This window comes from Uloborus diversus, chromosome 6 (assembly GCF_026930045.1).
Source record: "Uloborus diversus isolate 005 chromosome 6, Udiv.v.3.1, whole genome shotgun sequence".
NCBI classification, from domain to species: Eukaryota; Metazoa; Arthropoda; class Arachnida; order Araneae; family Uloboridae; genus Uloborus; species Uloborus diversus.
In genome coordinates, this window is record NC_072736.1 from 3,686,689 (window position 1) to 3,712,589 (window position 25,901).

General features: G+C 34.2%; 1 protein-coding gene across 1 annotated transcript in view; it reads left to right on the forward strand.

Moving 5' to 3' along the window:
- Positions 1-25,901, forward strand: part of LOC129224656 (serine/threonine-protein kinase unc-51-like) — a 201,666-nt gene that overhangs the window by 132,647 nt on the left and 43,118 nt on the right. Inside the window, exons 5-15 of the mRNA XM_054859195.1 lie at positions 821-857; positions 949-999; positions 4,722-4,918; positions 8,713-8,814; positions 11,809-11,867; positions 12,257-12,339; positions 16,555-16,599; positions 19,614-19,768; positions 21,363-21,408; positions 21,521-21,572; positions 25,127-25,478. Coding sequence (XP_054715170.1) covers positions 821-857; positions 949-999; positions 4,722-4,918; positions 8,713-8,814; positions 11,809-11,867; positions 12,257-12,339; positions 16,555-16,599; positions 19,614-19,768; positions 21,363-21,408; positions 21,521-21,572; positions 25,127-25,478 — 1,179 coding nt within the window. The remainder of the gene's footprint in view (positions 1-820; positions 858-948; positions 1,000-4,721; positions 4,919-8,712; positions 8,815-11,808; positions 11,868-12,256; positions 12,340-16,554; positions 16,600-19,613; positions 19,769-21,362; positions 21,409-21,520; positions 21,573-25,126; positions 25,479-25,901) is intronic.

The window sequence follows — 25,901 nt, forward strand, 5'->3', positions numbered from 1 at the left end:
AGCTATGAGAGAAAGAAGAGGTTCAGTTGGGTTCAAAACATAATCAGTAAGGTTTTTATATTTTGAGAGTAGAGAATACACACATTGGATATAAATGATTAAGTGAGGTTTCTCTCTCCGTTCCCCTCCCTCCCACACCAAATCATACATAGAGATTGAGCGTGGGGGATACCAATAGTGTTCAAGATGATTCCGAAAAAAGGGGGGGGGGGGGCTGATGTTCCCGAATAGAAAAATTTGAATAGTTAAGTATAAATGTCTTACTAGGATTCATTTTTTATAAAAAGCATGGGGGGGGTGCCACAGTACATCTGTTGACAAACCCATGTGAATAGTTAGTTAAAACTAGGGGAGTTTTGATTTCAATAAAATTCATATCGATTATAAGCACATTTAGACACTCATGCATGAGTTTGCTTTGAATTTTTGAAAAATCTTCTGTATATATATATATATATATATATATATATATATATATATATATATATATATATATATATATATATATATATATATATATATATATTTTGTGAAAAAATTTTTTGTCATTAAAAAAATATTTAATTATTCTCATAAATTGACTTCCATAAAATAATTAAAGAATACATGAATTCAATAGCTATTTTGCACAAATTGCACTGGAATTCTTTTGTTGCGTTGCTCTGAATCAAATTGAAAAATGCAATTTAACAATACACTCACAAATACCAGCTCTATTTTTAGAAGAAGAAAAAATAGCTTATTTTGCTTTAAAAATGTATCTATTCTAACTATTTTCAAAGTGTTGATTGTTTAATAAAATATTTTATTTATATTTCAGTATTGTAATGGGGGAGACTTGTCAGAGTATTTGAATTGTAAGTATCAAGTTCTATCACACTGTGCATTTTAAGTGTCTTTTGCATTCTTCTTATAATTCACTGAGTTACTTTTTTTTTTAACTTGTAGCTAAAGGCAGTCTGAGTGAAGACACAATAAGGCTATTTCTCAGGCAGATCGGTAAGAAATTCAATCTATGTATAAAAAATGTCCTCAGTTTTTATTTACAGTTTTTTTTTTTAAATTTATTTTCGGCTTGTTTTTTCTCAATGCTGTTTTATTTTCCACCTTTCTGTTACTTTAAAACACCTCCTCATTCTTTTTTATTTTATTATTTTCATTGATTTTATTAATTTTTTATATAGCTATCCATAATAGTCCTTATAAATCCTCATAATTGGGAAGAAATTTTTTCCCCATACTCATGTCATTAGGATTTTCTCTTAGTTCATTGTAATTTTTCACTTTTGTCTAGAATTTTTCAATTAATCAGTCTTTTTCGTAAGGTACTGTCTGACCATCGGTTACATGGAAAGGCTAATATCTGGTTTATAGGCGGAAATGGACGTATCTATTAGCTTACTAGCAAAAATACCCGGCGTTGCCTGGGTCAGTAATAATTATTAGAAAAAATCGTTACTTGCTTTTGTTTTCTGTTTTAAGTAAAAGAATTTAAAACACATCTTTTTGACGTGATTAAAAATCGAGTTTCTTCCTTATCCATAAAACTAAAATAGCAATAAGTATAAAAACAAAGTAGTATTGATTTAGAAACGAAAGCACTATATTTAAGCATATACAAATTTAAAAAACATGAAATTAATCTTCTCATGTTTAAAAAGATTAATCTGTTGATACTTTTTTTTTAAATGGAGTCTAAAACCTTCTCTGTATGGCTAATGAAGTACGAAGTGATTAAAAAAAAGTAGCTGCGCTCGTAATCCCCTTATACTTGCTTTAGTTATTTCGGGAAATTTCAATCATTGTGGCTCTTGGTGCGATTTTACCGAATTTGCGAAAGTCGTTTCGAGGTACCTTCGATGATGCTCCCCCATTCTTTCCTTACTTTATAAAACGATATGATATTAATTTTCGTTACAGAGATATCGTCGCCAGATGCTGAGATATTTTTGGTCACCATAAAATGGCGCTAAACAGTTTCATCCGAAATGTTACCAAAATAAGTAATAAAATTTGGTGATTGTTTGAAATTGTGCAAAAAGGAAAATTAATGGAAGTTTTTGTGCTGTTTATGGATTTGCCTAATTTAGTTGCTGGATTATTTAACACAGTAAAAAAAAGTCTTTTGAAAATTCTTTGATTGGCGATATTTTGTTTACATGGTGAAAGCTGAGAAACATTATGACGTAGTCTTCGGCTTCAAAAACAGCAACGTTGAAAAAACTGCCAAATGCATCAGCTACGGAAATCTTTCTGCAAAAATTTTGGCAATCTGCTGGTTGTTTGGATAATGAGTAAGTGTTCAATTAGCATAAATAATAATAAAAACCATTAATTACTTTAAAGTTCCGTTTAAATGGAAAATCATCAGCCAAATCATGTATTATTTGCCAATCTTGTGCAAAAATCTTACTTCAAGATTTGACTTGAGAAAAGCCTTGAACAATCACGAAAAGCAAAGAAAGTCAACAATACAACAATTGTCGCTATCGACAGGGAGTTGAGATGATACACTAAATACTGTATTGAGTTGAGGAAAGCCTTCGAACATGGATCTAAAAAGCTCATAACTCGTTTTTTATTCTACTTAGAAATTTCGAACAGGTGCCATCTTCAGCAGAAAAATCAGAGCTTTCGATGGACATATAATATAAATATGTGCAAGTATTTTTTCATCCCAATATTAGAGAATTTATACAAAAATTGTGTTTTATTGCCCCCCTAAGGGGGTTTTGCCCCCCATAACGGGACGAAAACTACCCTATGTGTTATTCTGATGCATAAGATATATTATTGTAAAGTTTCATCAAAATCCGTTCAGTAGTTTTTGCGTGAAAGAGTAACAAACATCCATACATCCATCCATACATCCATACATCCATACAGACAAACTTTCGCATATATAATATTAGTAAGATAGTGATGTTGGTTTGTTTCAGATTTGCACTTTTGCCTCTGTTATTTAACCTTAGTTTTGTAAAAATGAAAATTTGCTCAAGCAACATTTTTAAATCTAAAGTATATTTGATCTATATTCTCATGGCAAAAATTAATTGATTTATTTATTCACAACAAAGTTTTGTGCTTACCATTTTGTTTTACGTTCCTGAACGAAATGAAAATATTTTATTTTCTTTTTGTTGTTTCCATGGTAACTATTTTTGTTTCCCCTTATTTTATTTTTGAGAATGCAATAAATGAATAAGGCACTAGTGACATTATAAAACGCATGCATCAAAATCTCATCGTAATTTTCCCTTCTCCCCTGCTAGATTCATTCAGATGGAATCGTCTTTAATTGGCAGATTGCCAAATTACATACAATCCTTGATCAAACAGTCACTAGGACTTCTTACTTCTTCTTTTCAAGAAATGGAATTTTTCTTAGACTTTTTTTTTTTTTATTCAAATTTTTTCTCCTCAGTCACTTTGACTTTTTCTTGCTTTTTTAAACTTTTCCCTCATTAAGATTTTAGTCTTAGTCTTCCTTCATCATTCATATTGTCACCTCAGAGCAACACTAAGACGTCTAATGTCAGAAATAACACTAAGATATCCATCCTACTGTTACACTGAGGAGACGATGTATTCTTCTCAGTCATTAAAATTTTCCAGGTCTTTTCCTTTGGTAATACTTACTTTTTTTTTGTTTTGTCCCTTAAAAATATATCATTTTTTTAACACAATTCAAAAAGTTTAATCGATGCCATACTGTTGCAATTCAATTGAATATCCCTCTGAAACTGTCAGCAGAAGTTACTTTGTCGTATCAAAGGTGAACTTGTCCAATTTTGAAATGTTAGTTTTTTTCACTTCTGAAGCTTGACAGCAAGCGTAAGGGACTTTTACCCTCACCTTTCATCCCAAGGGGAATGGAATAAATAATCTTTCATCCCATGCAGTTCTTTATTGGAAAGGGTTCAAAGAAAGTCTGCTAGCCTAGTAAGGACTTTCAGATTTAGATTATGATGCCAGACTTAAAAGTCTTGGATATGTATAGCCTGGAGTCAGAGGGGACATGATTCAGTTGTTTGAATTTATCAAAATGAAAGATAATGAGCAAAATTTTTGCAAGGAAAGTAGCGTAAGAGGTCGTTGTTTTAAGCTATTAAAATTTAAGGCTAATCTGGAAATTAGGAAAAATTATTTCTTTAGTTGGGTTGTGGACACTTGGAACAGCTTACTAGAGGAGGCTGTAATGAGTAAGCGTCTGTAAGAGGGCCATCGATTTTCATTGGGGACTAACAAACTGTCTAGGAACAGCCTAGTTGGGCACAGAGCCAGAATCTGAAATTTGTTGCTGGTTGTCACATTTGTATTTGTATTTTTCTACCTAAACATAAAAAGAAAATTATCAATCTTCAGAAATGATAAAGAACCAGCATTTGAAAAGTGGGCAAGTACATCCCAAATATGGCAAGTCATCCTGGTTGATGGCATACCACTGTGATGTGTCCTGCTCCATTTCGATTTTCAGTTTTGCTGTGGTTAAAGAGTTAATGTTTCAGCTTAGTGAAAAAGATCATTTTAGCTTTAATAAGTGTCACACAGTTTTGGCCTATAAAGCATTTAGCTTTTTTCCCCCTACTTTCAATTTCTGTTCCTGGGACTTTGCATCCAGAACTGTGTGAACCTTTTTTTTATGTCAACCTACTCTTGTATAATTCCTTGTTATGAATTGTGGTGTAAAGCTGCTCTAATCCATTTCTCCCCTTCTGCAGCCGAGGCCATGAAAGTCTTGAACCAGATGGAAGTGGTGCATCGGGACTTGAAACCACAGAACATCCTGCTGTGTCACTCAGGCATGCCCAACCCTGCCCCCTCGGAAATCACACTGAAGATCGCAGATTTTGGGTTTGCCAGATTCCTCACGGATGGAGTCATGGCTGCCACATTGTGCGGGTCGCCCATGTACATGGTGAGGTTCCCTTTCATTTATTCAAGACTAGTGGTACCCGCACGGCTTTGCCCGTAATAGAAAAATTAAAAGGGCTTTTGGTTCGCCTGTTTATTTACAAATAATGTATGGTGAATTTTTTCGTCAATAATTGGCTTGTACCCATGTTACGGTTCCACGTTATGATAATTTCGTATCTCGCCAATGGGCTTGTGCCCATGTTACGGTTCCACGTTATGATAATTTCGTAATTTACTCGTCCATCTCATGATAATTTTGCTCCGGAAATGTTCTTAGAATTGAAATAGAAAAAGAACAAAATCGAATTTTCGAAAAATCGCTTCAAGGTGCACGCCCCCATGCTACAAACTAACTTTGTGCCGAATTTCATGAAAATCCGCCGAATGGTCTAGGGGCTATGCGCGTCACAGAGATTCAGATATCCAGACAGACAGACATTCAGATATCCAGACAAAGAGACTTTCAGCTTTGTTATTAGTAAAGATAGTCACCAAAATTAAATTTCAATAAGAAAAGTTTTTTGAAATTCATCAGTCTGTTCCATCTAATCAACAGTACTTTTGCTCATTTGAGACAGTGAAAAGCAAAGGGATGTAAGGGCCAAAATTAAAAATTAGGAGACAACCAGTACAAAAGGTTAGTGAACCTCTTCTGTGTTTTGGGATAAGAGATTGTACTAGTGTCCCTTGGTAGGTGCTGCTATACAGCAGGTTCAGAAAATCTTTTCAATGTTCTCCTACCTAGGACTGGAACTTTAAATGCGTTTTTCTCCAAAACGTGAAAATATCCACTTACATTTCTTTATTTCTCACTGCCTCAATTGTTTTGTGGATTATGGAGGATCTTTTGCTTACTTTTCATATTGAATAGTTTTAAGTTTTGAAAGAAATTCAACTTAACTTTAAAATCATAACAAGAATTAATAATAAGTAAAAACTCTTTTTTAATATACAGTTGGCTCTCTGTTGAACGACTTTCAGGGGACCACAAAAAAAAGTCCTTAAGGGGTCACAGTACCTTTCAAACATTTTTTTAAAATTTAAGTAAATTTTATATTTCTTTGAAACTATAATATGCATACTTATTTCTTAATCAATACTTTATTTTCAAAATTTAAAAATATTGCCTACTGTTTTTGAAAATTCAAAAAATTGAGGAAAATTTCAACTTTTTAAAATCTTTAAGGCTTTTTTATTTTTGCACTAATTAAAAAATTTTATTTTGCTAAACGATCACTACAATCATCTCTAAAAATCTGTGCATTCATTTGCTTATGAGTTTATTAGAAAATTTTCTGTGATTAATTATGTAAAAAAATCGAAGTTTTTTTTTTTTTTTAATTGGTTTTTAAAGGTTTAACATGCTCTAAACATTTGAGTAATTAATAAAATGCTTATCCAATGCACAGTTTTGTCAAATATGTTATCTCAATTGCAAAAAGTGTTACTTTAAAGCTGTATCTTTAATAGAAAAAAATCCTTAGAGATTCTAATGACATGAAAACACAAAAATACCATCATCGAGAAAAAGCAGTTTAAAGTTTTTCTTTTGCTTAAGAACACATAGCGAGCATGACCTAAAACCACTCATTACTTTTTAAATATTTAAACTAAAGCAATGAAACTTTTTCCCTGTGTTCAGAATAGTTTTTAGTTTTGAAATAAGCAATACAAATTTTTTTGATTGTTTCATCATTTTTGAGGTGCGGTAATTCCTTAAGTAGAAAGTGTCCTTAAATAGAATGCTTTTAACACTATAGTGGTCCATCTGGGACCATGAAAAGCCATCTTTAAATAGAGAAAGTCGTTAAATAGAGCGTCATTAAACAGAGAGCCTACTGTATATGCTTTTCACTTACTGTATTATTCAAATTATACTAAAATGATAAATTGTGTTTTTAAACCTATTTTCTAAAACTCAATTTTAAATTTGTTTAAAACAGAAAATGTAGGCAGGCCTAACTCCTGAACGGATAGCAGGACCAGAGTTCATTCTTTTAATCCCTTTAAATCCCAACCTAATATTGAAATTAGGAAAAATAACTTCAATGAGTTTGTAGGCATTTGGACTAGTTTACCAAAAGCAGCTGTTATTCGTTCTTATTATAAAATGAATAGTTTTAAGAGGGCTTTGATCATGAGTGGGCATGGGCATATCTAGAAAGAGGCAAGGGAGGGCAGCTTTTCCAAAATAGAAAATATTTCAAATGAAAGTAGAAAAAAAAATAAAGGTCCAAAAAATTGAATAATTGACAGTTGCTAAAATTTTCCTACTTGTTGCTGTGTTAGACTCTGGTACCTTTGTGACTGTTTTTGAAAGTGTACATTTCTTCTTTGAGAACTCAATGAAAAGGGAAAGTTATTGGAGTTTAGTTGGCTTGTTATCGCATTACTGCTATGAAAATAACACAGGGTAGTACAAAGCCCTTTTCCACCAACTTCCCACAAAAAAACTGTTCCGTCTTTTTCAAAAGTTTGGTTATATGTGCATTATGCAACCCCTTTCCCACACACCGCGAAATAGTTTATACATTTAGAAAAGTACCTGCTCCAGGCCTATCATTTCAGATTTTTCTGGGGAAGTGCAGAGCAAAGGATATATATATTTGATGCATTAATATGGGGAAAAGAACAAAATACATACACCAAATACAGAATTACATTGTTTCCAAAATCTGTGAAAGGGGGCAATCCCCCCTCCTAATTGCCCAAATGAAGGGCCTGCCCCCTTTTCTTTTTGAACTGGATAAGCCTTTGTCAATGGGTATTGGTAAATTGACAAAGACCAGCATTGCTGATCACAGCAGATATAGCTTTTGATAACTCTTTTGTATTGTTATATTAACATGTAGTTTTTTAACCCCTTAACGATCGGATAATTTTCAAGAAAACTGTCATAAAAGTGTCTATTTTTTTATTTAAGAAAATGATATAAAAATAAGTGTATGAATAACATGTGCATTCATTTTTTCATTTTCAATATTTTTAGATTGAAATTTTAAAAAAATTTAAAATTTTGTGAAAAGTCAACAAGCAAGCCCAATCAAGCAGCGAAAATTTAAGAAATACGTCTTGTTTTCATTAAAAAATAATTTTATTAATATTTTGTGTAATATAAGTAAAGATAAGTAAATTTTTCTTGTGTGGTAAATTTCAAAGCTTGAGATACAGAGGCCAACGTCACGATCTGGTAAGTTAGTACCAAATTTCCTTTCTTCATCTCTGCAATTACATTTAAAATGGACTGGTGCTGCCATCTAGTGTATAAAGAGAGAAATAAAATATATTCCGGGCAAAATAAATGAATTGGGTTTAATAGTTTCGTTGCGTTAATATTGCACACCCCAGCATGGCGCTATCACGGGAGCGAGAAATGGAGGTCGAAACCCCAGCACGTCATAGACACGGGAGCGAGTGGGAAGGGGTTAAAGAAAATTATGAGAGATTCATATCTTGTATTAAAATTCAGTACTACTTAATAATTCACCATTAACTTTACTTACACCCATATAAAGTAAGTAACATTTTAGAAAAATTTTCAGTGCCATAATATTGAAACATAAAGGTTTGTTGCCATTAGACTTTCGGTTTTCATGTAAACTCCATCAGTAATCATAAGGCAAAAACATTTACCCAAAAACAATTAATCTTAAACCAGCCAAAAAAAAACTTTAAAGGAAAAATTATCCTTGGTTACAGCAAAGATTTCTTGACCCACGACTGCCGATTGGTTGAAATGTGAATGCTTTGAGTCATGTTTTGTGCTTCCTATATATAAAAAGAGTCTTATTACAGGCGCCCGAGGTGATCATGTCTCTAAAGTATGACGCCAAAGCAGACCTCTGGAGTGTTGGAACCATTGTATACCAATGTCTGACCGGGAAGGCACCTTTCATGGTAAGTTCTTGCCTAATGAGGCTTCTGTACCCCTAGGATGGAGGGGAGGGGGGGGTATAGAAGCAAAAAGCAAATGCAGAATGAAAAGAATTTGAAAAAAAAAGAATTTTAGGAAAAAATTGTTTTGGAGGTAGATAAAAATGAGCAACTTGCTCTCAAAAAGCATTTTACTTTGTTTACTATATATTAGTGCTCCATGAGCACCTGCTAACTGTTTTTTTTTTCTTTTTGCTAATGTAATTTTAACCTGTTTTTAAAATAACAAAAATTTTCATTTTGAATGAAAAACTGATGTTTTGACTTGTAAGTAAGTGCTGCAAGAAATTTGAAATCAATTAAAGAAAATAAATTAGACATCGTTATCTACAGAAACTTAAGAACTGATAAAACCCTTTTACTGTCTTACCACAATTGTATGGAAAGACAAACATCCGTTTTACAGCTGGAAATGGACGAATTTATTATTTTTTACCGATGTCAGCTTTTGCAGAAGCAGAGTCTCATTCAAATGAGCGGAATAAGTGCTAAGCGCATCACATTTGGAGTTATAAGGAGCATTGCAGTGAAAGGTTTTTTTTTTTGTTTATCTTGAGATATGTGTAAAGAGTTGCTGTCAATGGCTCATTTCTTTATATAAAAAAAAATGAATGAAAAGTTCACAGAATATTCTTCAAATGTTACTTTATATGTAGAAATAAATTTCTTTTAACTGTGTCATTAAAACAAAAAGATTTTAAACCAGCTCTTTTTGTAACAAATTAACCTTCCTCCCCACATAAAAAGTAAAGGTTGCGTAATAGAAACTTTCTGGCTACAAATTTGATTTCAACATGCTAAAAATAGCCCAAAGACATTCAAAGTTTTCTGGTAGCAATTCCTTTGCAGACTAGTGTTATTAGTCTTTGGAAATGCTATTAATTTTGAGAAATGCTTTTTGGTGAAAAAAGGAGAGATAGAGATTCAAGTCATGACCATAAAAAAAAGTGTTATTTCTCCGTTGAATTTGATTATGTGTTTAAAATAAATAAAGCAAATGAGTTTAAGCATTCATTGAGGTTATTTTCTTGTTAGTGAGTTCTAACAATTTTGTGACTAGCCATTTCTGTGACAGGTTGATCAAAATCTTGCAAGTCCATTTGACTACGTTAACTATTGCTATAACTTGATGTTCAGAATCATAGCATCTTGCCCTGATTTTTATTCCCTGAATACCAAGATTGGATTATATAAGATTTGATATTATCTTTGGGCGTTTATCACAAATGATGTCCCGCTTTGAGAAGGGAGAGGGGTTGTAAAATTGTGAGTTTGACGGGGGAGGTAGGGGTTACGAGAAGTGTGACGTCATACATTTTTTATAGGAATATGTTTATGAAAAGTAGTGTGACAAAGGAGAGGGGGTGTGATGAAGTGTGACACTTTAGGGCTGTTTCCATGGACACTTTCGACCACGGAAAAAAACCGGCTTTTCACTGCATTTTGGATATTTGCGGGGGTATATGTGGAATCTTTCTACTCCTTGCTTCTGGAGTTAAAACAGGTGAAAGCGGAGTTTTTACCCAGCATGCACTATATGAAACAAGTTCGTCTACTAGCTGCTAAAGATGCTGGGTAGAAACCGTTTTCTGGGGAAACCTCTTTTTACATGGAAACAGGAAATTTTGCAATCAGTTTTTTGCGGAGCCAGAGCAGGGATTTACCGGGCCGAAAAGTGTGTTATGAACGCGGCTTTTGTGACAAAAAAGAGTGAGAGAGGACAAAAATGTTGAAAAAAATGTGACATCATAATTTGTGGGCCGCCCCTTTGCTGTTTGTTGCATCTGCACTACCAGATTTGGGACACTATAGGTGAGGCGAACCTAACCTGGCAGTGTCCTAATGCTGTGATTAGGACCTGCGTAGGCTTCTCAATGCTGCCAGATTAGGTTTGCCCCAACTGTAGTGTGAATGATGTTGCCTCCCCCTCCCCCACTCTCATGATTTTTGTCGTAATGTTTCAGTCATTGTTTACGGCAAGCCAGCGATTTGCTTTCAAATTACAGTTACTATTGTAGTTGGGGCAAATCTACAGGGTTCATACGCTCCTTCAAAACTCCTCCAATACTCCTTCAAATGAAAAAAAATTTTGAAGGGCCCTTTAAACTCCTTCATTTTTGTTTTAACTTCTTCAAAACTCCTTCTTTTTTAGTTCAAGACTACATAATCTTCCTCTGTGAAAGTAATTTAAAATACTTTGATCGATAACTTAATTTTGTCACAAGGGGCAATGTTATAAGGGAGATTTTAATGCAATAGTAATTTTGTATATTTCTTTTTTTCATAAAGATGTGATTTACAAATTGATTATGAAAGTCATAAAAGTTGAAGGTGAAAATATTACGTGACTAAGACATTTTAAAGTGAAGTAAATGTAGTTTTATGACTATTGCTTTTCCTTTCACCACTCTCAGCAACAAAAGTCAGTTTGTCTAATAATTATTTTAATATTTAAAAATACATAAGTAGATTTGATTGTGTTAAAAGAACAATTGTTTAGTAATTGCAGTTTTGACAATGTAAGAGAGTCATCCACAAGTGATATCATGAATTGAGGGGGAGACGGGTTTATAAAATTGTGACAAGGGGAAGTGAGAAGGTGATAAAAACTGACATCATGCAGTTATCATGACAATATATTTATGAAAAATTTGACATGTGACAAGGGGAGGAGTAAGGTGAAATACGGACACTTTGTGACTTTGGACGAAGTTGATCGAATATGTTGAAAAAAAGTGTGACATCATTTAAAGACAGCCCAAAAGTACTCCTTCAAAATCTCATTTTACTCCTTCAAACCTCCTTCGTTTTATTTCTTAAATTGAGTACAAACCCTGAACATTCTGATTAAGATCTGTGTAGCCTTCACAATGCTGCCAGGTTTGGTTTTCCCCTACTAGAGAATCAATATTGATTAGCCAAATAAATCATTCTAACTCTCTTTTTTTTTTTTTTCAGGCACCTAATCCACAACAGTTAAAGCACTATTATGAAAAAAATGCAAATTTAGCTCCTAGGTAAGTTTGATCTTATTATTTATTTGATTGCTTCTTGATTTTTTGTTGGGTAACTTTACTACTAGTCTCAGTTCGTTGCAATCCAGTTGAAGGATTACTCAAAACTTCTATAGTTACTCAAAACTTCGTTGCAATCCAGTGGTTTTACTCAAAACTTCTATAGTTGAAACTAATAAAATTGTGAAGAAAAGAAAACAGGGGGAAAAAGAAAGAAACTTTAAATTAAAAAGGAAAAAAAAATGAGCTGTTGAGCATTAACATTTAAACAATGCTGAAATATTTAACGAAATAAATAGTTAAAATTTTATCTGTTTCCCCTCATCAAATTTTATTTCAGATGTTTAAGTCTTCTCATTACTTAAGATTTTAACTTTTCATTTTCTCCGCAGCATACCTAATGGCACTTCACTAGAACTCACAGATTTACTTTTACGCCTAATGAAACGAGATGCCAAAGACAGAATGGATTTCGGTGAGTGCCATTTTTTTTCTTACCTCCCACTATTTAACTTTAAAAGAAACAAACTGATGTGTGCATCACATGACTTCCTTTTACTTCAATTTAATGTCATTTTCTCATTATTGGCAATTTTAATGTGATTCAATTGTTTACTCCCTAAATATCACCAACAGTGGCCAAATTTAAACCAAATTTAAAAAGAAAAAAAAAATCCGCCAAATTTGTGGCCAAGTTGGCCACAAAACTTGGCGACCAAAAGACTGGTGATATATCGCCAAGTGTAAGACAAATTATAACACCACTTGAGTTTACATCGAAATTAACAATGATTCCCCCCCCCCCAAAAACGGGCAAAAGACCCCTTTAGGAACATCCGAATGCAACCAAAAGGGAAGGTGCACAACTAGGCCCCACTAGGAGTCTAGGTACCAAATTTCACCTTTCTAGGACATTCCGTTCTTGAGTTGTGCGAGATACATACGCACATACATACGTACATACGGACGTCACGAGAAAACTCGTTGTAATTAACTCGGGGGTCGTCAAAATGGATATTTCGGGTGTCTGTACGTTCCTAGGCATATATCCACGTGTGGTCGGGTTGAAAAATAAACTCAACATTCATTCGGGGGGCGAGCAAAATGGGAATTAAGGCCGATTTTTGAGTGAAATTTTTTTTGCGAATACTATACTTCCTTTTTTGTAAAAGGAAGTAAAAATGTACAATTTCTTATTATGGTACGTCTTTAAAAATCTCTTTCTCAGGTCTCAATGTTTCCCAGTGTTATCGATTTTGATTTGATCAGACAGAGATGTACCCCTGAATTGCATCATGTAGCTCTTATACCTAGAAACAATGCTGAATTTACCTATTTAAAGCTAGAAGTTTTATAGTACAGTGCAGAACCTTTTATCCGGGAACCGAAAAACCAGGAAACCAGAAAACCGGCAACCTTTTGCCAATTTTCCCGCTATTTTAAAAAATGCGCATTTTGGCAATTTTTGAAAAACTGAGCATTTTTTTGAAGTACCCAAAAGAATATGAGCGGTTTCTTAATAAATACCATATTACTCATCTATAATTCGAGAAAATGTTTACAAAAACGAACTTTAGAGGGTTATCCTTAACGCGGGGCAACATTTCCGAAATATTTTCTTGAATTAAAAAGTACACTCGTAAGTCTGAAATTTTCGTGTTTTATTCCAACTGAATACTAAAGAAATGAATATTGTCACATTCTAATGCAATATTTTATTGAATAGTCTTTAATTAAAGCCGTTTTGGAGCGTAAGTGACGTCGGAAAAGCGCGGGAAACACCGAAAACCAGATTTGCGAATTTTTTGGATAGTTGATGGTGGAATCTAGAAATCCTTACTGCACAGGCCAACTAGGCCTGGGCCTAGGGCCCCACCTTTCTAAGGGGGCCCCAAACCTCTTTAAAAAATCATATCTAGCATTAAAAAATCATATATTTTTGTGAAAATAATAAAAATTAGAGAGGCTTATTAATTGAAAATATACCTCTATTAAATGATGTCGAACATTAGTTTGCCTTGGTTTAAAGTGATAGAATAGAGAGGGGCCTCCAAACCATTGTGGGCCTTGGGCCTCACTTTTAGTTAGTCGGGCCCTGGATGTGGGGTTTTTAAATAGTTCTACTTTACATAATTCTAAGGATGTTCCACATTTATACGTAAGTTTAGTTAGATCTCTTCTAGTGTATGCTGTTCAGTTTGTGTCCCCTCATCGTAAGAAAAATATTTAGCTAATTGGGAAGTGTTTAAAGCAGAACTACTGGATTAATCAATGGGCTTTCAGATTTACATTATGGTTCCAAGCTTTAAAAACTCATTACGTATAGTTTTTAGCAAAGAAGACTCAGGGGGGATATGATCCTGTTATTCGTCTTTTTAAAGTGAAAGATATTGATGGGCTAAAATTCTGCTCAGATGGCCGAACCACAGATCATTGCTTTAACCTTTTCAAATCCCAAGTTAATCTTGACGGAAAAGTGATCACTTTAATATAGGTTGTAGGCAGTGCTGTGATTGGGGGGGGGGGGGGGGAAGCAACACCCTTCTTCAAAATATTGGCTTTGTTTTCATATAAAAACATTGCAAATTTATGTAAATTGATATCAAACCATCCTTTTAAAAAGAAATGTCCCACTTGAAATTTAAAGCTGACCAAGTAATCCATGAATGGGGTTGTTTCCTTCAGTCAAAAATAGTACTTTTTGTCACTGAAATTGATAAAATGAGCAAAAACAATAACATGGACTAAGAAAATACTTTCATTTTCACAACAGTTATTTTTTAATTAATTTTTAAAAATATCCGATTCTACAAACAAGGCGTGGTCTTTATGACATCACAAATGATGCACTATGGCACACCGCATTTCCACGTTATGATAATCAAGAAGCGAATTACAATTGCGCTCTACGCTTCCTACCAACTATATCATTGCCCATACACGTGAGTAAAAATTTAAATTATATATTTTGAACCGTGAATAGCAACAGCAAATGGCATTTCATCATTTGTGATGTCATCGGCAGAAGCATTAAACGATGAAAGAGCACCGATTTAAGTAATTTTTTTAAAATATTAAACTTAAGGAAATTATTTAAAAAATGGTCAGATTCTATGTTTTTAATTATACTCTTTTAGAAAAAAATACTTTTAAAATTTTGGAAACGACCCCATCACAGCTCTGATTACAGATGTTTTGAATGATTTGCAGGATGCAGATGTTACTTGGAATATGGGATGAATTGTTTTAAGTTTGCACTTTATCTTCATTAGAGATCAGTAAGGCATCGGACTTGTGACCGGACGTTAAATATGCTCGTGGTCAAAATGTCCTCCAAGTGAAACAATACCCAGAGTTCATACGCTCCTTCAAAAAAAAAAAACTCCTCCAATACTCCTTCCTTTAGAAATTTTTTTGAAGGGCCCTTCAAACTCCTTTTTTAGTTCAAGTCTACATAAATCTTCCTCTATGACAGTAACTTAAAATACTTCAGTGATCGACAACTTAAGGGTCGATTGGTAAAGGGCGATTTTAATGTAGTAATTTCATATATTTATTTTTTTATATCAAGGGATGATTTACAAATTGATCTTAGAAGTCATAAAAGTTGAAGGTGATAATTTTATTAAATGACTAAGACATTTCATAAGTGAAGTAAAACATGTTTAATTGGTGCTTTGCATTTATTTCAAGTTTTGTGATTATTGCTTCACCACACTCTCAGCAGCAAAAGTCAGTTTGTCTAATTATTATTTAAATGTTTAAAAATACATAAATAGATGTACTATATTAAGTGATTGTGTTAAAAAAACAATTGTTTAGTAAATTGCAGTTACGATATTGTAAAAAGGGTCATCCACATCCACAAGTGATGTCAAGCCTTGAGGGGGAGACGGGTTAATGAAATTGTGACAATTGGAAGAGAGAGGGTGATAAAAAGGGACATCACAATGTTAGTATAACAATGTGTTTAGAAAAATTATGACATGTGACAAGAGGAGTAAGTTGAAGTGTGACACTTTGTGACAAAGGGGGAACTGGTCAAATGTGTCGGAAAAAAGTGTGATATCATCACATCATTTTTGAACAGCCCTTTAGTACTCCTTCAAAATCTCATTTTACTCCTTCAAAACCCCTTCATTTTATTTCTGAAATTGAGTGCGAACCCTGGATACCTCTGGAGGTGCTAGACCAGAAAGTTATTCGACTCCTGATCTGGTTCTAAATTATTGAACTGTCCGTAGATGGTACTGCCATCTGTCGTGTTGTCTGAGCCAAATCGGACTTCTACCTAAAAATAGACGCTCTATTAAAAACGGAAGCCGTAACCCCGCTGCCTTAAAATAGAGTAGCATCGCTACTCGGGCTTGGGTTCCCGAGCGGCATAAGTAACAACAGCAACAGAGATTGATTAACTGGGACAAGGACTGGCCAGCCTGCTTCAATAGTATTTGAATTAGTGAAATTAATATAGAACTTATAGCTGGACATTGTTGACTAGATAAAAGCAATCTTTATGAGAGGTGGTGCTCTATTTAAAGATGAGGTTTATTTATTTATTTATTTATTTTCAGTTTTTAATGTATATCTGTCTTACTGAAACAATCATACTTTCAAAAACTGCTATTTAAAACTTTAATTTTTTAAAAAGTCAACAATGCTAAATAATTTCAACATTTTTCTTTTACAGATGAACTTTACAATCATCGATTTTTAAAAGCCCTGCCTCGAAGTAGTGAGTATCTCATGGTTCTCTTGTTCAGTTTGTTCAAGTTTAATTCTAATTTCAGTATAACTGTATACACAAATTACACATAGTTTCAAGTTAAAAAAATACGTCTAGATTAATCTGACTTTTTACCTCTGGATAAGTTTGTAATATATTATGGATATGTATTAATAATTCAAAACAATGTTATAGTAGATGATTTAAATCATTCTGAGTTTAATAATACTTTAATAATTGCAATCCAATGTTTAAAAAACTAGTTTCTCGTTAAAAAAAAAAATTTTCAGGAGTAAAAATTTTTTAAATATATGTTAGTTTGATAGTGTGTGCAAAAGCTAATTAATGAGCCTTAAAACTTTTAATTTACATTCACAGTAGCTTCTTATGTTGAATTAATTTGTATCTGCTTAAAAGAAGCATTCCACAACATTTCGTCCAATGAAATGAAAATAGTCAGGGGTGATTGTGTTCAGGTATTTTACCGGATTTCCGGTATTTTCATCTTGTATTCCGGTATCTTCATCTTTGAAAATACCGGAACTCCTATATTTTCAGAAAAACCCACGTTTGTAAAATTTAGGTCGATATTTAATGAAACGCCGAAAGTCCAAATTGAAGACGTTTCGTTTGGTATAAAGCGTAAGCTACCGTCATGTTTTGCAATATCTATGGTAATTATTGAAGAACAGCTGGGGTGGGAGATGGAATAAAGGCTAGATAAGAAGAGGAAGGAGGGTTACTCGATATTTTCCCCCTTAATATTTTCTTTTTAAAATGTCTAATAGCGTTTTTCTGTTGCATATCTTAATATGCAGATGATGTAACTAGGGGTGCCCATTCCCCCCGACTGCGATGGCGCCTCTCAATTTTACCAAGCCTCCCTTTTCCCTCAAGAATTGCCATCCACTAATAAAAAGACTTAAATTCTTCTTAATTTCTCCAAAAGTTTCTGTGGTGTAATCTGCCTCATGATCCCCCCCCCCCCCCCGACACAAACACATGAAAAGCCTTGCTGTAGCTATATTATTAGAATAATTGCTAAACTATTTATTCACCAAGATGGGCTATGGCTTTTTTCTTTTGCAGATGCTTATGTAATAGGCTTTGCAGTCTCTCCCCCCCCCCCCCCCCATAAAATGTTGAATTTAACGACCTATATATATATCGAAAATATCGATATTTGGGGAGCGATATACTGTGGTATTAAAATTCGGACATCGCCTAACCCTATTGCACAGTGATCATAATACATGCTGCCCTTTTTGCGCCAAACATATTTAATTCTGAAATCTTTATGCACTTTCAGTAAATGAATGTAATTAATGGTTAAGGATTTAGATACAGTTTCGGAAAATAAAACATACTTTGAAAAATTTTAAGAAATGTGAAAAATTAAAAGAATTTAATTCCCTCCATGCACATGGACATATTAAGTCCAATTAAAACTTCGAGTTTTAGCCCCAACAAATAATTATGTATAAAAATGTGTGCATACACGTAATGTGTATATATATGCCCATCAAAACACTTTTTCTTCTTGGAAAAAAAGTTCAGGTATTTTTTCATTGAGTCACAATCACCCCTGAATAGTAATAGTAATAAAAATTTCACTGAAAGAAAAAAGTTTCAACATTTTATGTCTTAAACCATTGACGTGTATGGTCAAATGTTCAATAACATTTATTGAGAAAGGGTTTATAGTTCGTAAATTAGTTGAAAATTTAGTTGATTTTTTAACTTGACATGAATGTTAAAGGTATATAATGTTAAACTTATGTTATGTTATGTTTTAATGTTAAACTTATGTTTGTAATGTAATGTTAAACTTATGTTTTCGCTTCAACATAAAAATCTGATTGTGGTCATAATTTAAATCATAATGTTATTTTAACACAGTAAGGGCAGTCCTGCTTAATGTGCCTTGAAGCATGTCATGCTGGTTTTAATTTTGCATGCAAGTTAAAAGGCAAAAGTTTTGTTTTCATGTGAACATTAAAATTTAATTCTAGTCATAATTTAATCCATAATGTTATTTTATCGTAGTGTCACCCTTTTCCTACCAAATTCATCCTAAAACATTTCACAGGATTCCCGAGGGTCAAGCAGAACCTGGTAAACTGGGGACTGTTAGAAAACGCTTTATTTTAACCAAAAAAGTCCGGAAAAATCTTTAATTTTGTCAAGAACCTGGAAATCATGAAAATAGATGTGGAAAAACATTATCTTTGCATTGTAAACTGCTGCAGTTAGTTGGTTGCTATGCGCTTTTTCAACTGCTTCAAAACCAGGATGAACATGAGTAGTCACACATGTGAAGCAAGTACTTACACAAAGACTTATCATACCGGCAGACAGAATCATTTAAGAATAAATATGAATCAAACTTCTAGTACAGTTGAGCCTCATTAGCTCAAAATATCCCTTTGCATGAAATATTGGTTTGGTTCCATGAGTAACAACCACTTAGTAAGTTATATAAGATGAAATCCGGGTAACGTGAGATAATTCACATGGTCCTGTGGGTTGACGAGGTTTGACTATATATTAAAATATAATAATTAAATTATATAATAATAATTAAATTGACTGAGCTGGCGGTGTATTTCATGTATATATTAAAATGTTCAATAGTTTGTTTTGACTTGTGTTTCAAAAGAAATCCTGATTTATAAATTTATTCAGGTAGCTACAACTTTAAAAAAACAAATCTGACATTACCTGCTTTTTTTTTTTTGAGAAATCTAGAAAAGTCAAAAGAATTTTATTCCTTTAACTAAGGAAATTCCAAGTTACTCATAGGTCAATAGGACCATGTGTCAGCGACTACTTTTCGGAGTCGTATCAATGCAGCATTAGCAAAAAAAAATAGCTCTACATTCAAATAAACTGCTATTGACAGTTTGCTAATCTTTGAAAGCAAGTGCTGTCTAAAGCAATAAACTATTTTGCCATATTAATTTAATACTATACATTGTACTGCGATAAATGCAAGTAGTTCATGATTCTGACTCTCTCCTCAGGCTCTCCCGTGCCAGTTCCTGTTTGCTGCTCTGGTTCTGACATCTCGAGTCCCCTGGGGTCCCCTGCTCCCCACTGCTGGACCAGGGAGGCAGGGGGTGGCGAGGAGATGGCCGCATCACCCCTGTCTCAGTCACCACCTTCACCCATCGAGAAGGTGAGTGAGCGTTCCATTTGTGTAGCCCTAAATCACAGGGTTTTATTCCAAAAGGATTCCAGTCAAGTTATAAACACTCTTTGGCTAATGTTGTGTGTGAGTTGAGGCAGTGAGAAGCAAAGGAGTTCACACAAGTGCCAAAATTAAAAATTCGGACATAACCAGTACAAGCGTTAAGGAAACCTCTCCTCTGTTTCGATGCAAGAGATGGTTCTACTGTTTGACCACGGATTGTATGTAATTTGGCAATCTGCCAACTAAAGACGATTCCATCTGAATGAATCTAGCAGGGGAAAAGGGAAAATAACGATGGGATTTTGATTCATGCGTTTTATAATGATACTAGTGCCTTATTCATTTATTGCATTTTCAAAAATTAAATAAGGGGAAACAAAAATAGTTACCATGGCAACAACAAAAAGAAAAGAAAATGTTTTCATTTCGTTCAGTAACGTAAAAGCAAAATGGTAAGCTCAAAACTTTGTAGTGAATAAATAAATCAATTAATTTTTGCCTTGAGAATATAGATCGAATATACTTTAGATTTAAAAAATGTTGTTGTGAGCAAATTTTCATTTTTACAAAACTAAGGCTAAATAATAGAGAGGCAGAAGTGTCCATCTGAAACAAACCAATTAACAGCCCTACAAACTAATAGATACGTTCATTTCCGCCTATAAACCGGATATTAACCTCTCCATGTAATCGATGGTCAGACAGTAGTAGCCCTGGTAGGAGCTGCTATGCTGCATGATTTAAGCAAAAGAATTCAATGAACATCTACGTAGGATCAAATCTTTAAACGTGTTTCTCTCAAAATTTTACTGTTCACTTGCATCCCTTTGCTTTTCACTTCCTCAATTGTAGTTCAATTTTGCTTTATTGTCTAAAGCAGCTTTTCCCAAAGTTTGTTCCGCCGGAACCCTTGAGTTCCGTCAAGGTATAAGAAGGGTTCTGCCTCGAGTTTGCCGTTGCATAAATTTATTTTTCACTAGTTTCAAGAAAAATGAACTAATCAATATCAACTATCTAAAATGTCTCTCCAGATTGAAGTAGTAGTCGTCACAGTGTTTTGCATCGTCATCCGAGCACAATCAAGCTCCTTAAGCTGAGATACAGGAACTCTCCCGCGGCATATACGTATATTTTCAATTTTGAAGTACTAAAAACAGTTTTATACGATCTTTTATGATGTTAGAAGCTCAACTTCAGACCATCTAGAGATGATATTGGAGAGAGTTTGAGTGCTCTCTTCTGAAAAATTTTCGAAACTGAAGTCTAACAGAAGCAACCATACAACACTTTTGAATACCTTCAGGTATGGGATAGGGTTTAGAGCACTTCTTAGGAAATTTGCAGAACTAAATCTAAAACGAAGTAATTTAAGGCGATCTTCCGAGACGTTACGGGAAGAATATAAGGAAACGCAGAAAAGGGTAATTAATAAAAATCGCCCCCTCCTTGAAAATTTTCTAGATCCGCCCTTGTGCATATGTTATGATAATAACAGACTTAAGATTCATAGTGTTTATGTTTTGCATCATCATGTGATCCATTCAGTATTCCAACTTTTTTAAAATTTTCTTTTTCGCAGGACTATGTTGTCGTACCTTCCAATGTAGCAGAAACATTAAGATTTGGTGAGTCATTTTTCAAAAGTTTTTAACATTAAACTTTTTTTTCTCAAATTTTTGTAACTCTATGTATGAAAATTTTCATTAATGTTTTAAAAAGTAATGAAAATTCTTTCAGTGGAAGGAAACAAAAATAGCACCCTGAAGCACCAGCTCAGTGATTCATCTACGTAAGTAATCCTGTATTACTCACAGGGACAGATTTAGGGGAGGGCAGGCAGGGCTACTGCCCCGGGGCCACCACAACAAAGGGGCCCCCACAATAAAATTTTTACAAAATATCCTAACTTTCATGGGTCGAAAATATCGGATATATACAATATACATATTATATCAAAATATTCTGATAAATATCAAAGTATCGGATATTTTCGAAAATATGATGATCTTTTCGAACCCTGATTAGGGGCCTCCACTCCTTCGTTGCCCCGGGGCCTCCACACTTCCAAATCCGGCCCTGATTACTCATGGTGTTTATCAACTTAATCTTTGTTGAGCTTTTTCTCTAAAAAAAAACCCTATTTTACTGATCTATTTGACATAATGTGTTGTACAAATTAAGTATTAAAATATTTTAGTAATTCGCTTTTGTTAATTTGTGTTGTGATCTTTAAGAGTTAATCTTTGCATGAGGTATTAATGAATTCGATGCTCAAATTTTTGATGTGGGAAAAAGGCCATGTTCTGAATAATATCATAAGGACTCTCTTTGTCTCATTAGTTTTTAATTTTTTAAAATTATTGTTGTATTTTAAGTTTTATGTCAATTGAATTTCCTTTATCCTGGCACCATACTTTTCTGGTTCAATTTGTTCGAAAACTTTTTCCGTACGGTATAGACTTCATTTCGCTGTAATATTTTCCTGGAGTTTTATAGGTGTAGAGTGATAGGCAAATCCCCACATATCCGCCTGCTCATAACTTGATTTTCAACATTTGTTTTATTTTCCAATATTTATTCAGTTATTCCTTTTTGGACTTCTTTTTTGAAGCAAAGCATAATGCAACATTGGAAGTGGATTTTTACTCATAGCTCTTTCTGAAATCACTTATCTTTCAATTCTTTCATTTCTGAAATCATTTATCTTTCAAGTCACTTATCTGAAATCTTCTTAAATAGAAAGAATTTTGGATATCTTTCTTTCATAAACATGACCAAAATAAAAGAAACAAGTTGCAGAACTAAGGAAACTAGATTAGAACACATGGCTAATCTGAAATGGCTGCAAAAACAGTTGAAATCACAGTCACATCTTCCCCCAACATGTGATTGGTCCATTGAAACCATCTTATGCAAATAAGTTTTCTGCTCTTTGCCAATCAGATGTTAAAATATCCTGCAACACTAAATATTGAACACAATTAGTTGTAAATTAATAAGTATTCATTTTAGGATATTCCTTTCTTAGTTTGATAAATAATTAAATAATGAATTACAAATTAAAATTTTCATGAAATAAAACCTTCAATGTGTCGGTGATTCCATATTACGTGAGGATGTTGATGATCTGCTGAAGAGACAACTGAGTGACGAACTTAAAATAAGTAAAGAAAATTTCCTTTGCTCTTACCTGTCCTGTTCCCCTCAATCACCACATCCAGTTACTGTCTGACCATTGATTGTATGGAAAGGCTAATATCCGGTTTACAGGCGGAAATGGACATATCTATTACCTTTCAGGGATGGTAGATTCTCTGCTATAGATATGTGCTTTTGCCTTTTAATTATTTCATCTCGGTTTTTTAAAAATGACAATTTATTCACTGCAATAATTTTTAAATCGAAACTATATTTGATCTATATTTTTACTTAAAAATTAATTCATTTATTGTGTTTGCAACAAAATTGGAGCTTATCATTATTGTTGACCTCATAATTCGTGTCTAACTCCTGTAACGAAGGTAAATACTTAAGGTTTTGCAGATGCCTTTCTATTTCACATTTCTGTAGCTATCTAGTGAATGAAATGTCAGAACTTAAATTGAAAATCTAAATCATTTTATTTTTAAATCTAATAATCAACAACTGTAAAACATAAAAACTTCTGTAAATGATATAAACAAGTATGAGAGATTTCAACAATACTCAAATAAATCTCCGTGTTCCGAAAGAACATCTTTCCAAAAAATATTTGACACACTAACGATAATTATTCTAAAATGTTTCAAAAAATTTTAGTCCCTAACTCTCATGGCGAAATCCAAACAGCCATCTCCTAAGTTCAGGACGTCGCTTCAACAGCGACCGATCCTCTAAAAACACGACTATCGTCAGTCGAAAATGAGAAACGCGAGCAGAAGCGATTTCCTTCTCATTTCTTCCCGCTTATATCCTATCCCCGCACTTTCCTCACGTCACTCTGGATATGCTTACGTAAGAGCCATCTGGATCCTTCAAGAGCAATCGATTTCCTCCGAGTCATCGGAAGATTACGTCACACATCCACTCATGCTCTGACGTCACATCCTTCGTCCTGACGAACACATCGTTCTAAGTCGATCCGATGTTTACACATTGCTTTCCGATACGCAATTTGAAACAAGCGTCCTTTAAAGGGACAAGATTAACTGCTTGCATTTACATTTAGTTTACACTTAGCTTTTAAAATGAAGTGGTGAGAATATCTCTCAAATAGACATTTTTGGCCATCAATTATGCTTTTACATTTTCGAACGATATGAAAACATTTTATCTTCTTTTTGTTGTTTCCATAGAAACTCATTGCGTTTCCACTCATTTTCACCTCAATTAAGACAATGGATGAATAAGCCCCTAGTGAAATCATGAAACGCGTGCATCAAAATCCCATCGCTATTTTTCCTTCTCCCCTGCTAGATTCATTCAGGTGGAATCGTCTTAACTTGGCCGATTGACAAATTACGTACAATCTGTGGTCAAACAGTACATTCTCAGCAGGGTTGGTACGGTGGTGATTGCTGGGGTTTAAACCATAGACTAATAATAAGAGTAGACCGAGCTTTCCCAGACTTGCTGATGAAAAAATTGGTTCATGGATACATCATGTGACTGGTGGAAGGCTTGGCAAAATCTTTGGCAGCATGGTTGCTAGATGGCAGGATTATCTATAGTTCGGCACTCGACATGTATTTTAAGACGTAATGTGTTTTCATTATAATTTTTTCCAGGTGCAGAGATTGAACTGTTTTTCTTTTAGTTACGCATTTAACATTAGTAATTAGTTTTTGATCACAGTTTTCAGTAACTTTTATTTCATTCGGAACTACTACGGCGTGAACGTAATGGCGTAAACGTTTTGCGTTAACGCAAAAATGTACTAATCGGTACTATCTTAAATTGAAATTGTAGGTAAAAATCTTACCTTTAGCCGATTCTTTTTGGGCGATTGCATCTTTAATTGCTTAGAGAGTTATTGAAATTGACTAAAGAAAATGCACTGTACAATCTAAACAAAAAACTCACTGTATTAACAAAATATTTGCAACTCAGAATAACAAATTTACAAATTAAACTCCATAAAAGATCATTCTTCCGTGTTTCATCAATTCTATTTATTTTATTTCTCGCGGGCGTCCCACTGTTGCTAGAATATCCACCAGTCACATGGTTTGGTTTATGAGCAGCAAAAGGGTTGCCATAGCTCGGTTTATTCTTATTATTAGTCTATGGTTTAAACAAATAATTAATTAAACTACATTCAATGATGAAGACTTTAGCACTAATCGTTTCTCCCTCTCCCAAAAGGTCTCCCTCGAAGATGAGCATCACCGACTCCTCGTTCAAGAAGTCGGCCCACGACGCCAACATCAACCTGGCGACCAGGGCGGTGACCTACCGGCAGGAGGTCACCGCCCTGGAGGCTCGAAGGCTGGCCAGGGAGCGCTCCCAGGAGGAGGCCGCCATGCAGATATCGGAGGCCAGCTGCGCCGGCTCTTCCGAGCGGCGCATCTCCGAGGCGGTGCCGGTGCCCACCCAGAGGGTGGTCTTCGAGCAGATCGAGCACAGCCTCCAGAACACGCCCGCCTCCTCCCCCCTGGACGGTTACGAGGTGTCCGGGAAGATGCTGTCTCCCGGGACATCCCCCACGTCTCCAAAGGTGAGGGTTCCATCCACGATGGGGTTGTTTCCCAAGTTTCAAAAGGTTTTTTTTTCTGAAAAAAGCATGCTTAAAAACATAGAATCTGACCATTTTTTAAATAATTTCTTTAAGTTTAATATTTTTAAGAAATTACTTAAATTGGTGCTCTTTCATCGTTTAACACTTCTGCCGATGACATCACAAATAATGAAATGCCATTCAGTGTTGCCACTCGCGGTTCAAAATATTTAATTCGCATCTTTACTCACGTGAATTGGCAACGATAGGGTTGATAGCTAGCATAGAGGGCAATTTTAATTTGCTGCTTGATTATCATAACATGGAAATGCGGTAGAAAGATGCGCCATAGTGCATCATTTGTGACGTCATAAAGACCACGCCTTGTTTGAAAAATCAGACATTTTAAAAAATTAATTGAAA